The sequence below is a fragment of the Orbicella faveolata genome, unplaced genomic scaffold (genome assembly GCF_042242905.1).
Source record: "Orbicella faveolata isolate gen_17 unplaced genomic scaffold, um_ofav_v1 contig_14, whole genome shotgun sequence".
NCBI lineage: Eukaryota > Metazoa > Cnidaria > Anthozoa > Scleractinia > Merulinidae > Orbicella > Orbicella faveolata.
The window spans coordinates 3,256,381-3,273,708 of NW_028301541.1; the positions used below are offsets into that span (position 1 = coordinate 3,256,381).

At 39.7% G+C, this 17,328-nt stretch overlaps 3 protein-coding genes across 3 annotated transcripts; all 3 read left to right on the forward strand.

Annotated features, from left to right (window-relative positions):
• The first annotated feature begins 288 nt into the window (after positions 1 to 288).
• On the forward strand, positions 289 to 9,081 carry LOC110069403 (uncharacterized). Its single transcript, XM_089287337.1, has 10 exons — positions 289 to 371; positions 1,321 to 1,460; positions 2,142 to 2,267; positions 2,688 to 2,927; positions 3,981 to 4,093; positions 5,032 to 5,262; positions 6,027 to 6,139; positions 6,613 to 7,220; positions 7,841 to 8,187; positions 8,730 to 9,081. The coding sequence occupies exons 2-10, from the start codon at positions 1,332 to 1,334 to the stop codon at positions 9,079 to 9,081; spliced, it is 2,259 nt and encodes a 752-aa protein (XP_089143463.1). The 5' UTR covers positions 289 to 371; positions 1,321 to 1,331.
• A 7-nt stretch (positions 9,082 to 9,088) lies between these two features.
• On the forward strand, positions 9,089 to 12,256 carry LOC149113651 (uncharacterized). The gene is made up of 3 exons (XM_089287334.1): positions 9,089 to 10,051; positions 10,614 to 10,752; positions 11,328 to 12,256. The coding sequence occupies exons 1-2, from the start codon at positions 9,706 to 9,708 to the stop codon at positions 10,709 to 10,711; spliced, it is 444 nt and encodes a 147-aa protein (XP_089143460.1). The 5' UTR covers positions 9,089 to 9,705; the 3' UTR covers positions 10,712 to 10,752; positions 11,328 to 12,256.
• A 2,310-nt stretch (positions 12,257 to 14,566) lies between these two features.
• On the forward strand, positions 14,567 to 16,279 carry LOC110069410 (neuropeptide FF receptor 2-like). The gene has a single exon (XM_020776937.2). It carries the CDS (start codon positions 14,615 to 14,617, stop codon positions 15,674 to 15,676), a length of 1,062 nt encoding a protein of 353 aa, XP_020632596.1. The 5' UTR covers positions 14,567 to 14,614; the 3' UTR covers positions 15,677 to 16,279.
• The last annotated feature ends 1,049 nt before the right edge of the window (positions 16,280 to 17,328 follow it).

The window sequence follows — 17,328 nt, forward strand, 5'->3', positions numbered from 1 at the left end:
TGTTGCTTACTAGTTCTCATAAGGCAAGTGACTTGTGTGGAAAACAGACGTTCCGTGACATATGAAAAAGACAGTGAATGCAAAGAAAACCTTTTCTTCAATACAAAATTGCCAGGATTGTAGTTTTGTCTTGAAATGAAAATTATAAACCCTCATTTTATAATACAAGTTTAATTGGCAGATTCTAGCGAGCAGTACGTGTGATTGCAAAATTGCCATACATGGTGATTGTATTCTCTTTGGTAACCATGGAAATGTCTCTGTTCGAAAAAGAATTTTCTCATGACAGCGTTGCAGTAAATGTTCATATGTTGAGCCAGTATTGATCAGCTGAAACCAAAGGTTTGCAGAGAAAGCGCGTCCACAGAAAGGTAAGAGCAATAATACTTTGATCATCCGAAATAATAAGTTTGCCAAATGCATTGCCAGCCGCCAAACTCTTTGTATTCACTAAGGTTTGTATGATGACAATTTTAACTTCATCCTTTGAAACATACCTATAACACAGTTTCTGAGTTGGAGTATTCGTTTCCATTCCAGCAGTTTAAATGGCATGTTTTTTTATGTCTTCTTTTTTCACTGCGGCATATCGTGAAATCTCTTATATTTCCAAAATGCAGTTGATTTACCGGGCTGATTTACGTCAAACAGGGCTGAAACAGCTTTAAGTTAGACAACGATGTCTCTTAAACACTATGCGAAACAAAGGGATACATTTTGCTTTCAACCTTTTGGGATATATGGAACACAAACATGATATTACGAAACATGATGCTAGCGGTGGTAGAAGATATTAGATACTAGACATTGGATATTAGAGAGTAGATAACTAGCGCTAACTTATAAAGCTGTAGCCACATTTATAATCGGTTTTGCCAGTTTGTGGAATAAATATATAAATTTCCTTCTCAGCAAATATGCTCACCCTATCAAATGTAACTCCATCAAATTTTACGTGATGAAATAACTACGGAATTGTAACCAACAGATAACCAGTTAATAGCGTTTGAAAACCTTCTCAATCGAGAATAGAATGGTCAAAGCCAGAGTTATCACTCTCATCAAACATGGAACCCCGACAACTCAGTTAACTGATCAAAACTTGAAGCAAATACGTGTGGCCGACATGAAGCGCGGGAAACCCGAGTGTGAACCAGTCAAAATTGGTTTCAGCCTTTGAAATTTCGATTTATTGACTAACTGGCACGAGTAGAACTAAGCATAGTGATGATATATAATAATTCTAATTATTTAGCTCGAAATGAAAACCACCTTAATGCAAACAACCAGTCTAATTTTGTTTCGGTTTTCTTCTATCAGGAGTGAGCGTCATGAAGTACAAGCTAATTATAGTTTTGTACTTGTGTGTTTGTGCAAGTTTGGTAGTGAGAAGCGATGAAGAAGAAGAAGAGGAAGGGGAAGAATCAGGTTCAGGCGATGAAGATGAATCTGCTGAAGAAGTATAGTATAATAATGTTAACTTTTTCTTCGAACCTCAAAACAATTATTCTCCTTGCTGTTTCGACTACTTGCACGCGCGCACGCTTACTCGCACGGGCACATGCTTAGTCGCGCGCGCACTCTTAGTCTCGCTCGCGCACGCTTAGTCGCACGCACACGTTTTCTTGCACGCGCGTAGACAACACCCACACAGGCTCTCTCGCACGCGCACACTTAGGCACTTCTCTTATTCTGCATTGACTGGATAACAAATAATACCTCAGTGAATAAATAAATAAATAAATAAATTAAGGAGATAGAACTTGTGATCCTTTGTTATTATGCTAATTTGTAGAGACTATACAGAAATCAAATCTTCGCATTATTTATTCACTTTGCCTTGAGAATGGTGTCACGATGACGCCGAAACGTCGGCTTTTAACGTTAATATTCGCCTGCTTATGTTTCAAGAAATAAATAAATGAATAAATAAATAGACAGATGAATAACGGTTATGACTTTCGAGTTGACAGAGCTGACAAAGTGGCGGAGCTCTTAATAATTTAGTTGTACTGAAAAAAAATACTGATAGTGATTTTATCCAACAGTCTGCTACAACATAACGCAGTTTTTAGCCATCTCGGTACGAAGTGGAAAATGTGTGGCTTAACAATTTCGTTGTTTTACTATTAATTTGGTAGCACTGGTTGGCAGGATCCAAGGATATGAAGGACATGGGAAGGAAAATAGCCGAAAAAGCTATCGAGAGACAGTTTGAGATAATGGCAGAACAGCAGCGGAAAGGAGAAGAGTTTGTCAACGCAAAAGTGAGAGACTAAGCTAGATCCGAAAGCTAACGAGAATATATCCTCAACACCTCTTTATTGAAACACAAGACATATAAAGCCACTGCTATATGCGTCTGAATCGCTCACCCATCCCCATAGCGCCGGTTGGCGCAAAGGGTGGCAATACGACTGGAAACGAATAACGAGAAATATAACCCTAAGCTTATAATATTGAATTAGAGTTGGGCTCTTTCCTGGATGACACTCAAACTCAAAAGTGCTCACAAGGCGATCCTTGCTTTGGGTGTGTTTTACACGCTAATATTTGAAGTCACGTTCATCCGGTGCTGTAGATACTCTGAATCATGCGATCTTATATTGGAGTGCGGATGTGTGACTGTGCTAATTGCCAGTTAATAGGTGTAACTTAATAATTATGTTACCATTTTTTCATTTTAGATGGATATTGATATTCAACCAGAGAAAGGTTGGAAGACGGAGGACGTATTTGTCCCGCCTGGTTTTCACATCGATGCTGAGCTAACAGGTGAAGATGAGAAGCCTGAAGGAGAAGCTGGCGAACAACCATTTATCTATCCCATGGGGGTGGGTGGTATATTAATGAATGGTTGTTTTGGAACAAACTATCAACCAGGGGATCCCTGCTACGAAGCGTTTTGGGAGACTACCCTCTGTCATGTAAGTGGAAAAATACTAGTTGAGTGGCGGTTGCTATTTAAGCCGTGGTGTGCTTGTGATCTGGGGATTCGATTTTTTCACTTATTGCTTTTCGCCTTCGATTTCTGTACTCTTTACTTCCTATTTTACTTTCCTTTTTTTTATTTCTGGGCTCTGGACCCACCTTTGCACTCTTTACTAAATGATATAAGCGTGTAGTAGTCATGTGACTCACTTTTGCTAAATTGCTTTAAAGATTAGTCCATCTGAAATCCGCTGCAGGGTTGTTTATTCATATTAGGAACAACACGATAACCGTGCATATCTTAGATCCCATGCTCCAAATTTCTCATAAAAGGCTTCCAAATGACTCGATTTGACAAAGGTGGCACCGGTCGTGGCAGATCATCACAACAAAGCGTGATTTTGAGGTTCATTTCGATCGGGAGAATATTTTTATACTCGGCGCAAATATATGAAAAGATATAGATGTATCATGTCATAGCTTTAGTTTTGCAACACCATCAAAATACGCGCCTTCTTCTATAGATTTGCCATGTTCATTTCTAGGATTAGCAAACCTCAGCATTAAGTGTGCACTAATAACCAGAGAAGGAGGAAGGCTACTCCCTTATATAGGGTATATAGGTCTGTGCAGCCCGAAAGGGTATGGTTTTTCAGCCGTATTGGTCATAAATAGGGTATCGATATAGGCCATTTTGGTCTAATTCAAGACTCTAGTCTTGAATTGGGTATTTTTTTTTTTTGAGAAGAAGCTATCCTACCTAATAAAGCATATGAACATTTTCTTTAGCATTGGTCTGAACTAGGGAACTAATTATAAAGCAGGTCTAGAAGAGCGTATTGATTTAAGGGTCAGGTCTTAAATAGGGTATCGAAGTTTTGGTCAGGTCATAAACAGGGCAGGTAAAATTCCAGATTTTGGTCTTACAGGATAAAGGGTTTTGGGAAGCGGGCCGCACATCCCCGCCCAACCTTTCTGGGAGTACCCCCCAGAACTTAGTAGAACCTGAGAACGTATTGTATTCTGACTAGCATTCCTTGATTTTCTAGAGTTTGATTGACGGTGCAGCCTTCATCGGTGTCGGTTTTGATGGGCGCGGGGATGACAGCCAAGAGTCACGCAAGATGAGCATTGTGCAGAGAGACTGTACAGGAAGAGCCACGTAAATTGTTTTATGCATAATCGATACTAAGAGAATATGATCTGAGAAGGATCATAATCTCTTGTTGATACTAAATACTTTTGTGGAAAGTGCACTTGGAAAATATCATTACCTGTCACGGTAAAACGGATAGCTTGATATTGATAGCTTTGGGCGCATGACATGTTTCTTTCCTCGTGGAAGAAATCTTGCGTGACGAGCATAAACAATGCGTAGGACTGGGGCAAGTCCAATAATTCTGCAGGATATTCGCCTAACTGCACGAAGCTGTGTAATAGTTACTCTACATGAAATTTACCTTAGTCTAAACTGTCCCTAGACTGTGGTTCAGCAGGAGCCCACTATACATGGGTCTGCACGATTGCCAGTAATTCGTTTGCATCAGCTGTTAAAAACCACGAGTTTCTGTTAAACTACAAGCTTGGTCACAAGGGTTGGAAAACGCCATTCTATACTCATTTTTCCTCTCCTCACCCCTGTGCAATGTTGAAAAACACTTAGATCTCAAACAAGTTCTGTCATGTTACCATTTCCTGACTCTGAAAAGGGGAATGGGGGTGCTGACACTTATTCTGTGGGTCAGTTACGGTTATGATTTTGCACATTTTCCAACCCAACTGTCCATGGTTGTAGCAGCTAGATTCCATTGTGAAAAGTGGGCGATGGTGATTGCGCAAAATGGGACAAAACAACGGGCGACTGACCTGGACGCTTAGGTAGTCGGCTATGTTTCATATCAACAGTAGCATTTACAAGGATTAATTTATTATAACTTTTTTATTGTTGTAATACTCAGTCCAGGACTGTAAAGGGTTTTCCTCGTTAAATTAAGTTATCGTTATCATTATCGTTATCGTTATCGTTATCGTTATCATTATCGTTATCGTTATCATTATCATTATACAGGCCTGATTTGTGCACTGGTCTCTTCATTTTAGCTATGACGACTTCGATGTTCCTGACACAATGAATGTCCATGGCGTCTACGATACCAGCGCTACAATGCAGACATTTTATAGTCGAGAGGAGTATCAACAATCTTTACAACAACAGTCAGGGATTTCTGGCTCAATCTTTGGATTTTACGCTGGGGTGAAGAAAGCTTGGGGGAGTTCTACACTCAAAGGGACTCAAAAATATATGGCCCTGTTTTCTATTGATATCGATAGGTAAGCAAATTTACAGGTTTCCCTTCAACAGTTTTTACTTTTACATGAAATTCCAAAAATTTGTAAGGTCAAGATTAAAACGAGATCAAGATAGTGGGGAATTCGATTTTACCAGAGGGTTCTACCAGGGGTCTCTATCTAAGCATTGTACAGTCTCAAGGTACCATCTCCTGCTAGGTGTTTTAATGGGTACTGGCAAATTTCAAGGAAACCCGGTCCCTTCCAGTAATCTATTGCTCGGAAATTATCATGCACTGGTACAAGCTGAATTTCCGGAGGGAGCCATACCCTACAATGAAATGTACTGCAGTGAAGATCCCTCCCCCGAAAGGGGTACCTTACTCAAGGGGAAGTTATTTCAAAGGGTACAGAGTTAATGAGTTCCATAGTGTAGAAAAGGCCGGATAGGGAAAAGTGCCACCTATCCGATTCCAAAAGCCCTTTCAAAATATCTCGAACTAAAGTACTCCACGGCTGTGTCTTGCAAGTATTTAAAGGTGTACTCCACGCAAGCTTATAGAAAAGGAATGCAGTGTACCTATACTGTCACGGTACGTCAAAAGGAATTGACGAAAGGACCTTTTGGTCAATTTGTAACGGTTTTTGAAGGTAGAAGGTCTTAGACCTCGTTGTTTAAAGGCTCAGTAAGGGGCCCCTTTGCCCATTTAATGACTTTGCTATGGCGCCCCTTTATTATCTTAGGGATACAACTAACTTAAAAACACACGTCTAACTTGGAACACTTTGATTTGATGCACTTTTAGGTACGAGATCTATCTGGATGAGGTGAAACCTGGTGATCTTAGCGTTAACTTTCTTCGAGAATTTATGGAACTTCCCTTGTCTTATTTTGCACCTGGGGCTGCAATGAAATTTCGTAAGTGACCATTTACTCAGGTATTTAGCTTCTCGTTCTCCTGTAAAGCAGATTGGTGTTTATCGCTTTTGACTCCCCAAAGTTGGGCTGGGTCACAGTGTTGGAGTCTAGCGTAACATGCATGCATGAATTTTTTCACCATGGCACAAAATCCACGATCTTTAACCAGAGTGCATGCCGTAATTTTAATTGCACGAGACCTGTTGAAATGTGATTTCCTGTAAGAATAACCAATCCCTCCCATACGCTGATTATGGATTTCGAAATCCCCACAAAATTGCCGTCAATCCACATTTTTTTAATACCACGCGGTACATGCTATTGGAGCGATCGTTGACGACGTTTAAACGTAGATAGAGCGACATGCTGAGGTCAGTCTTGCTATATGTTTTTTTTTTTAAAAAAAGTTCAACTGACTCTAGTTGAATTATCTGACAGAAGTAAACACTTTTGTCCATTTTATTTTTTCTCAGAAAACTTCATTCTTCGTTGGGGAACGCATTACATAACATCTGGTAAATTTGGTGGCCGCCTTCAGATTCGAAAGACGATGGACGCTAGTCAAGTTTCAAGCAAGCAAGCGTTCAGTCAAGTCATGGAAGTAGAGTTTAGAAGCTTATTTGCAAGCTTTCATGGAAAGACGGAGACGCATGAGAGTTCCAGCCAGAGACAGCAGAAGCAGACGTCTTCAACCTCCATAAAAGCAGAAGGCGGAGATCAAGAGATAGCTGCCCTCATCACTGATTTCAACTCGCCAACAATTAAAACGGAGCTGAAACAATGGCTCGAGTCTATCCGCACTTTCCCAAAACCATACAAGTTTATGCTGGCGCCCATCACGGACCTACTAAAGTTCAATGCACACTCTCTTTTCCCTCAAGATGATAGAGATTGGGGCTGCGAAGGGCACAAGGACAGCCTCAAAAAAGATCCAGACACCGGAGAGAATTACTATGAAGTCAAAGTTAATGGCACCACGGTCAGAAAGTTCTGTAAGTATCTGGACAGAGAAAGCCTTATGTACGACATCGAGCGGAGAAGAAACAGTCTGGAAAGAGCTATTGGTGTTTATATGGAAGAGGTAATCAAGAGTGGGATAAAGCAGAGTCTCAAAACTAAAATACTGAACTAATAACTTAACGCTTTTGATATTGGGGAATTAATTCGTAACTATGTAAATAACTCTGCAGGTTTTATCAGGACATGTATAAACCAATATGTAACTAAGAATTTATTGTTCTAAGTTAATTAACCACTAAGATATCACAAGCCGTTTTGATAATTAAGAAGCTTACAAATTAACTGTTCACTTTACTCTTTTTTGTTAATGCCCTTACCGACCATGAAATCAGTGCATGCTGAAACTGGCATTATTGATGATTATATCATCATTTGGTGTAGGCAAGCAGTAAACTTAGCTACCTTAGATGACAACCTCAAATGTTTAATTCATTTTTTTTTTTTTTCAATTTTATTTAGTCATTCGCCAGTAGTAGTAGTTTTATCTTAAGCATAAACAATGAAATGGCGTTCAAGTTCGTGTACTAAACCAATCTTGTGGGAGTTTAACTCTTTTCTTTTGTGAGCACTTTGTCACGGTGGCTATATCTACTGGCCACGCGAGTGAAAGCGCTCAATACTTTAGTAACGTGTTTGATTCATATTCCTATTCTTGACTGCATATTTTACATTTCTATACAGGGTCCCATTTCAGCCACGGAGGTCAGTCTTCCATCCGGAAAACCCGGATGTCAGACGAAGAACTATAACTTTCAAGAAAAGGCCTCCAAACCGTCCTGGAAAGCAATGACGCAAGACGGGATAACATTTAAGGTTATCTTTGGCCATGACAAGGCCATGTACGGTAGATATCATGGCCTAGAAAGACTTCTACCACAGACGGAGAAGTACGTTAGATTCTACAGAGGCAGATGGTTCAGTGGTGAGAGTGCTGACCGGATAGATATAAAATCAGCTTGTAACTGGGGTGGATCCTTCCATGTTGAGGGCGACGATCGTAGGATATGCATTCTTGGCATGATTCTGAGGTAAAAATAACAATTATTCCACGAGCACGCTTTGGATGTGAGATGATTGCCAACGAGGCGCGTGGGGCCGAGTTTGCTGATCCGTCCCCATTAAAAGCCATTTTTGTGGTGGGAATAGACAGCAGATCTTAGCTGCGTACTTGATCACAGACGAGTGTAGTCAAATAAGTTTGTTCAAATAGGCTGGAGCGAGCTAGCCATTTTGTTAAAAAAGGTTAAATGTTGAGTGTTAATAGTGGTCGATGCGCTTAGCTAAAACTAGCTATTCCCCAGACATGCCACTCAAACTGAAAAAGTATTTCAAATAACTTAGTAGGCTTAAAAATCCCCAACTGCATGGCGGGAGACAGACCAACTGGCTATTTACAAGTATGACCAAGGAGTTGAACTAGGGTCTACTGAGAAACAACTCCAGCTTAGTGATAAGAGAGGGACTTGAACCCGCGACTTGAACCCGGATTTCAAAACTGCTCAGTAGGTCAGACGGCCCCTATTGCAGTGAAAGGCTTTATAAGTGACCAGAAGAATTTTACGATTTTCAGGTACGACGCTGCGACTGGATTCCTCATTTTGAATGAGAAAGACTTCAAAATCACCAAATGGGCTTGGCCGTCCCTGACAGAAAAAAATATCAACTCCGTCATGGCTCGGGTGGAGTGGCCTGGAAGCGAGATTTTTAAGTTAGATGAAGTGATTGGATATGTTCCATGCAACGTAAAATGGTCCAATGCAATGCGTTTTGATCCAAGCGAAGAAGAGGGAAAGTGTCTGCATTTCATCCTTGTAACTGAAGGAACTGCATATGTCATTTTCTCCGCGGTTCCAAACGACAAAAGCGCTTGGTACTATGTGCAAATCTCTTCGCATGGCGTTGGGATTTACAAGGTTTGTTAACAACATATATTAGGCAATTATACTTCCATGATTTTAAACCGGTTTTTTTTTTTTTGGCTTTCTTTTTGTCGCTCTCAGTAGCTACGCGGATGAAAACCATACTATATCATGGGCTTCCCTTGTTGAAACGTCTTTAAACTTAATTGGTAAATATGTAAAACGTTTATGGTTCTCTATGATCTGAAATGCAAGAACCCAAACCGAACGGGAGGTATTGTTTAGCCTATCGTACTCTCCCACGTATCCTCCATGGTCTCGCGTAATTGATAAGAGAAACTTAGATGGAAAGTTGCTCAGCAGAATTCAGAACTATTTCTAATTCTCTCCATAGAGGTAACATTTTTTTTAGGGGGGGGGGGGATGAGATAGGGAGGAATGGGCGAACAGAAGTAACTATACTCTGGTAATATAAAGAGCGTGGAGTATTGGTTGAGAGAAACATATTGGGAGAGCTGAATGTTATTGTGAACAGGATCTCTATCCTAGTTCTTCCGTGCTTCACAGGCTCCCCTCGCTTTTCGTTTTCTAGATTTTTGTTAGGATATATAAGAAAACAAAACGGTTCGGAATAACATATTTACGTCGTAAACATTAACACTATTTCTTTCACAGTCTCAAAAGCTGATGGTTTCTACCCTTAACATCAACGCTGTCGGTCTGGGAAATGGCATCCTTTATCAGTCTTACTTTGTGTGTGTGAAAGAATCACCAGAGGGAACTTTGATTGAATATGGAAAAAGCCAGGGATTCACAGAGAACCGCGACGTCTTCCTCACCATGAATGACACACAAAACCCTTTTTATTCTCGTTTCTATTCGTTTGGAAACGGGGAGGATCCTGTGCAGGTGGTGGACGTCCATGTTTTGTCGCGTCGGTTGTCCAATGTCAAATGTCGCGGTGACACAAAGTTAGACGAAAAAACAAACCTATGTGTGCAAGATTGTCACGAATTATGTGATCCCGCACAAGGTATGCAGAAAAATAAAACCAGAACAGAGACTTGAGATATTGGCGATTTGAAACGAACAACTTACATAATGTACCATCTTCCGCTGCAGTCAACCGCGCCGCAAACGTTTCCCGCCAAAACTGCCTCTTACCAAACTGCCTCTTACCAAATCCTCCACTTTTAAGCCAGGCCGGTGGAGCTTTGTCTATTAGTAGAGCTTACTAATGCTTATTCACTTAGCTTGTAATTTGCTTTACCACTTCTTTTTTAACAAATATTTCTGACTTTCAAATGTCTTGCATGTTTTTGCCTCAAATTCTTACAAACTCCCAGGCAACGGAAACCGGAACTGGCGTAGAAGTTTGACCGCGCGCTTTGAACAATTTGTTGCCCAGTCTCTTGAAGAACCCTAACTGATCATTGGTTTTAAGACTAGCTAGTTGGTTATTCATGGTTAAAGTTAAATTAAGACAAGAAAATATCATAGTCTCTTGGTGAAGACTTATCGTTTATACCGCCAGTGACGGTGTTAAAACTTCTACGAGTTAGCTAAAAGTCGTTAATAATAAGCACTTCTTGTAGGTTGCAGAGGTAGCCCCGGTGGGACACCTTTGGCCTCAGACTGCAATGCATGCTTGTACGGTGAAAATGAGGAAGGCGAGTGTCTCGCGGAAGAATAAACGGCAATCAGCTGATATAGGGGATCATGGGAAATGTTTTGGTAAGCCCTTATTGAGTCAAAGTAGAAAACTTAAAGGGACCAACTCCTGAACTGTTTGTAGTTTTTGTTTCACCTTTGGTTAACGTGTTCAGTGATTAGAACAAAAGTCCTTCTTATGGAATCTTTTTTACCCCAACCAGCTGTAAGGTTTTAAAACAGGATTTGTTTCATCTTTTAATTTTCGTTCATCCGTTCTCCCGTTCGTTCATTCCTTGCTGCCTTCCTTTGTTTGTTCGTTGTTTTTTTTCTGTTATTTCGGTGGCCTCGTGGTTAGTGCGCTTGTCTCCTGATCGAGCTGTCCGGGTGCGAGCCCTGGTCGGGACATTGTGTTGTGTTCTTGGGCAAGACACTTTACTCTCACAGGAACTCTCTCCACCCAGGTGTGTAAATGGATACCGGCGAATTTTAATGCTGGGGGTTAACTTTCCGATGGACTAGCGTCCCATCCAGGAAGGATTAAAAATACTCCAAGTCGCTTCATGCTCCAAAACCCGGATAAGCTCCCACCTGATGGCCCACTTGGCTCGTATGCAGACTTTACCTACCTAACCTTTGTTTGTTCGCTTATTTTGCAGGGAACGTGTTATTATCATCATTATTACCATCAAAAATCGCAAACGACGGGGATGACGAGAGAACAGAATATCGAATAGAAGAGGAAATTCTTTATGTTTCCAACGGGATGAAAAATTTGGGAAATAATTTTTTATTAACCATCGTGTAATTTATTTTTGTTTTGTTTCGAAATGCAGTCTAAACACGGCAGAGAGTGACTTGGGATTTTAGAAAACGTTTGGCAATTAAAAATGTGAGGCAAAATGGTTTATATTACGATGTATCGTTTTTATTAAAAGGGTATAAAGTCAGCTTCTCTGTGTCTTTCGAGGTGGTGAGGTGGTAACCATGGTAACATCTAGTATACCAGCCTCCTATCCGGAAGGGATGAAACAACTACGGTACTTTATAACATTTCTTCCTTATATCGTATAATCGTATTGCTGCATATCGAGGTAAAAATTATATTCGACAATTAATTAAGCTTTGGGATCAAAAGAGTTTTTTCGGTTGGTTTAATTTCGAGAAAGCTCTTTATCACTGATGCATATTATCAGAATAAAATTGCGTATAAAACATTTTTTGCGGTTTTATACATTTGGATTAGATGCTGATGTACAGGGTAAACTTCGCTAAACGTGAAGATGTGAAGTAACACAGTGGGTCATTAGCTGAATATTAAAGATCTTTAAGCCTACAGTAAAATACAAACCAATGTTCTTCCCAAGGGGGCCTGTATTGGGAAGAAGCCTTGAAACGTTTGAAGTCAGTTGTCCTTTAGTAGCATTTAGAGTGGTTAAACAGACGATTCGACTGAGGCCTTGAGCTTTTGTTGTTCTTTTAATTTCAAGCCTTCGCCGATCTACGGCATCGTCAGGGAATGTAACTTTAACTTGACAAAGTTAAAACAAGTTCTAAGGGATAATATTTGGAATGGCCTTTTTGCTTTTATTGTCGCATGGAATTTTTTTGCGTCTGGTATTGACAATTGGAATGTATTCATAGCTGTTAGGATTAGCTGACAGTATTTCTCTTTTGTTTTCCTCAAATAGCACCCAAGAGCAGAAGATTATGGTGCAAAATCGATCATCTCGTAAAAAATAGAGGAATATTTTTCCTTCCTTCCAGGACCGCGCTATTCGCCGCATTTTTCGCGATTGCGAATCTTCGTTTTCTTAGTAACTGCTTTGAACCCAGGATTATCAGTAGTTCGTATAGTGCGATCGTCTGGGTGAAGGTAGTTCTGAAAAAAAAAAATGTTGCTGGTGAATGACATTTCGACAACCTGAGCCGAAGTCACCGTTCAGAGTCAAGTGAATAGTGTTTGTCAGTCGATGATGTATAAGTCTGGTCCGTAACTGATTGGTCAGTTCAGCAGTGATGGTATTGGCTGAAAGACTCGTGTAAAGATTGTCAACAGTCATTGGTCGGTTTCGATCCATCTATTGTTAGTCAAATTAAGTCGGCATGTTTCTTCTCGAGCCAAAGATAATTTGCTCGTAGCCTGTTATACGTTAGTGGGCACCCACAAGGTACTATTTTGATTTCAGAGAGCGCATTGTCTTGTGTATTGAAGCAACAAACCCAAATTAGGTACTTTATAATACTAGTCATAATACCTGGGTTCACAAAACTTCGCAACCCTTGGGGAGGGCTTGTGATTGGGGGAGCTTATATCGGTGGGGTGGAGGAGTGGTGTATACAAATTGGGTTTTCACTGAATGAACTGGCAGGAACTGGCTCACAGCGGTTGTAATGAGTGTTCAGTATATTCAGTTTTATAAAAGTCGTCCTAATGGGCCATTTCCGAGTTACCTTGTGTCTCTGTTTCAAAACGAGTGTTCGTGCAAACCTTTCACTTGAAAAGGAGTTTAATTTACATGAAAATAAACCTGTAGGTAGAACTCATTTTCATATGAATGGTTTTGCACGAAGACTCGTTTTGAAAGCGAGGCAAAAGGCAACTCGGAAATGGTCTATTAAACCTTTTTGATCTGTAATCTACTTGCATATTTGCTCAGCCTCTTTCCTATTGAAAACATAAAACAGAGAAGCTGAAAGCTTTTGAAAAAAGGAACGTTAAAAGTTCTCGAATAACCGACTTTCCCCTTGTTAGCACGAGACGGTCTTATAAATTAACGGGGGGACTTATCAGTGATGATGCGACAGGGGGGGGGGGCTTATAACCGATATATTATATGGTATTATTACGTCAGCAACAATTTATCAAGAGGCCTGAACTTGCCAGATCGTACCAAAAATAACATCAAACAAATTCACGGGAGAAATTTTTTTTGGATCTTTCCTTTGTTATTTTTAGCTTTGTAAATCAGAATGGTTGAGTAGCTTCCACACAATGCTCTTAACACAACTTGAAAGCAACTTATTTCAATTGGACTGAAGCTTTAATTTACGTATTACATTGACTTTCGCCGTCTCGATAGGGATTAGCGTTAATCATGAATAAAGACGAAATGAAATTTAGTTATCGGCGAGAACTCTTAAAATGCCGGTTTCTCCAGTTCGTTTCAAAAAGACACTATTAACTTGAGCACTTAGCAGCTGGTATAGTCTTTCCGGCAGATTATGACGTTGCTCTTTTAATATATCTATTGACATGAAATGGAAAAAAAAAGTCTTAAAATAAATTAAATTAAATGTGCTCTTGCAAAAGCATATGTTGAGTTCCCATGTTGTCTACAGAAACAAGCTTAGTGGTAAAGAAGGATGCAATTAAAATCTCCACGGGATATTACACAAATGATAAATGAATTGCAATCAAGTGTAATCAAGATAAGCCAATAGTAAAGTTTGAATTTTATTCCATGCTATGGTGTCGCTTAAAATCTTAGATCACAAGACTGTTAGATCGCTCTTGAATAAAATTAAATTAAACATATATATTTATTTGCAAACTTGATTTCTGTTATCACTTTAAGAAAAATCAAGAGAAAACATTTTATTTTTGGTGCAAAATGAATAACGTTAAGAAACTAACTTAAAATTTTCATTTTAACTCGTACGAGGTTCATAATATTTTGTTTTTAGACAAAACCCGTTCAAAACAGTGTCTTGTTAAATCTCCTACTGGTCTCAAACCATGCATTCTTTGTTTTCTGAAAAGAAAATACACATGCAAAAAAGAAAAGCTTTTTATTATGAATAATATAGGATATATAAGCTTTGCATTTGTAGTTGCGACTGCATTGTTCAAAATAAGCTTAAGCTTCGCTATGTTTTAGCTTCTGTTGGGCACTCGCTCTTATTTACCACTTAAAAAATTCTAAATTGTTTTTATTCCACGAAGATGTCCGAGGAAAACTCATCTTCATCTATCGAACAGATGACGAGCGTTTCCGAGCCAGGTCCACTCAAATGGACGTTACGTGTTTTATATATCTCGGTGTTTGTCGTCGGCATTACGGGTAACTTAGTCGTATGTTATGCCGTAATGAGACGTAAACGCCTTCGTTCAAGCAACAACCTTTACACCTTCAACCTCGCTTGCGCGGACCTCATTGTCGTGACCATTTACGTCCCCACGCAAATGACAGCTTTCGAGAACGAACACAACTGGGCTTTGGGTGACACGATGTGCAGAATCGCTTATATAATAATTCCACTCTGCTTGTCGGCGTCAATTGGTTCCTTACTCGCCATTACAGTTAACCGTTATCGTGCGATGGTCTCTCCGCTGACGCCTAAGCTAACAGTGTGGAAGATCCAGTTGATCATCTCTGGCATATGGGTCATCTCTCTACTCCTAGCATTGCCGATTATCTTTGTTGCAGGGACAGAGACGAGTGCAAACGGGCAAGTGTACTGTTCTGAACCCGGCTGGCCCAAAGATTCAGCCATCGACAATATTTACTGGATATCAATTTTTGTCCTTCAGTACGTCGCACCTCTGATCGTTATTGCCGTGCTATCAAGTATCGCTGCTTGGAAACTAAGAGCCAATTCATTGTTCAATAGAAAGAGGGATTCGTTAGTCGTTACGAAAGCCGTGCGAAAACGGATGCAACAGGGAGCTAAGATTACTAAAATGCTACTTGCGTTAGTATTGATTTATGCTATTTGTATGTTGCCTCAACACGCGGTGTTTTTTTGGATGGAATATGGAAACCTTAACCAGATGGGATTCAAAATGTATATATTCAGGTTCTCGAATGTTTTTCCAATGGCGAACTGCGCGTTGAATCCTATTGCATACGGGACACTGAACAAAGAGTTTGCAATGGTTTTCAAGAGCTTATTAAAACGCAAATGGCACTTCAAAACGGCCATTTGTTGCAGACAGAAAGCAGATCAAAGGGTGGAAATACTTGACGCTAAAGTAGGTTGTGACATCCTACTGAAAGACATTTGACAGGTCGACAATCAGCTCAGAATGAAACAAAATGGAGATCAAAAATGGAAGTCAATAAGCTTACATGCATTTAACTTAGTTTCTGACATCCCCGGCACGGCCAGATGGTATAAACAAACCCCGGGTTCTCGGTATAACGTTCAGCAAAGGGCCGGTTTCCATATACTCACCAACGACGGTGGTAGTTTTTTATAAACACAAGAAATACATCGAAAGGTCAATAAATTCTGACGCAGTATGTTCTTTAATTCACCTGCTTGAATCTGATTACCAAGCCTAGCAGAGGATAATTATTCAATCTTGTCATTCGGCTTTTTATTTATACTCACGATTTTAGTCCTAGTAAAAACTACTTATAATAAGTAGTTTTTGACAATTGCAATCGTCTCATAAACTGAAAAATGTTTTCGTTACTCTAGTGAACATATATAATAATCCGCTTCAGTGATGTTAAAAAACTGGGTTATTATTTGAGGAAAAATCTAATCTTACAATCCATCGTGAAACGAAAACGAAAAGACAAACCATCATATAAGGTGTATAGTTCGTATATGGCGGTAAATTTCTTTGTCGTTAGACCCAAGTTACACGCCCGGGCTCGAATTTGAAAAAATAAATAAATAAATAATAATGCTACTAGTAATAACAAAAACAGTTGCTTCATTAATGCTACACTGGGATAGATTTTTGCCGTACTCTCTCTATTCGGCGAGCGCCAACTTCGAAGTCAAAGCTGAGAAGAGGCCGCCAAAACGTGTCAATAAGTCCTGCTATGGGAGCCATGGGTAAGTGCTTTGTTCTTTTCTCTGATCATGTCGCTCGTAGTTATTCAATATGGCGGTTGGCCATGCCTCGGCCTCAGTCCCTGGAGTAGGTTTGTCCGGCTCATATTCGATATAGCGGATCGACGATCAAACGGAAAAATAATTGAACGGGACAGCCTGGCTAGCCGCTTGAAAGACGCTTTTTATTTCATGAAAACGACATTCATTTAAAACAAATTATTTTGATTTAATTAATCTTAGCAGCGTTAGATAAACACGAGCATCTCGATCATGTTCAACCCTTCGACAAAACCTGCAGATCCTTGTGGAAACATATAAAAAAACATATAAAGAGGAATCCCGATCTCATGAACCCTTAATTTTTGGAACCCTCGGTAAACTCGAATCAACATTGCTTCCCTTCCCTCGTTGAATATCCCCCCCCCCCCCCTCCACGATTTCTCGAACTACCCGATTTTCAAGCCAATTTTTCTTTCCCTTGGAGGTTTGAAAGATTGGGATTCCACTGCATAAATTAAAGTTCATTATTGTATGTTGTTGTTTAGTTTAGTTCAAGTTTACGTAGCTAATCTACAGGTATAGTGCTACATATTTAATTTAACTTCAAAATCCCAAATCCTTCCGAAAAATCCCCTAACTAATTTTTCACACATTTTGTGTTATTCCTCGACGAAAATAAACAAATAAAACCCTGCATTAACGGATTAATTTTACATCTCCTTTTCTGTTCTGATTCTAACAAAGAGCTTCGCACCAATTTTCTTTCGGTAATTAAACTGATGTTTAAAGTCGTTGTAAATGTTACCATGACAAAGGACAGCGTTTCTGACAGTATCTCATAAAATCTTTTGGCACTTCTTGAATTAA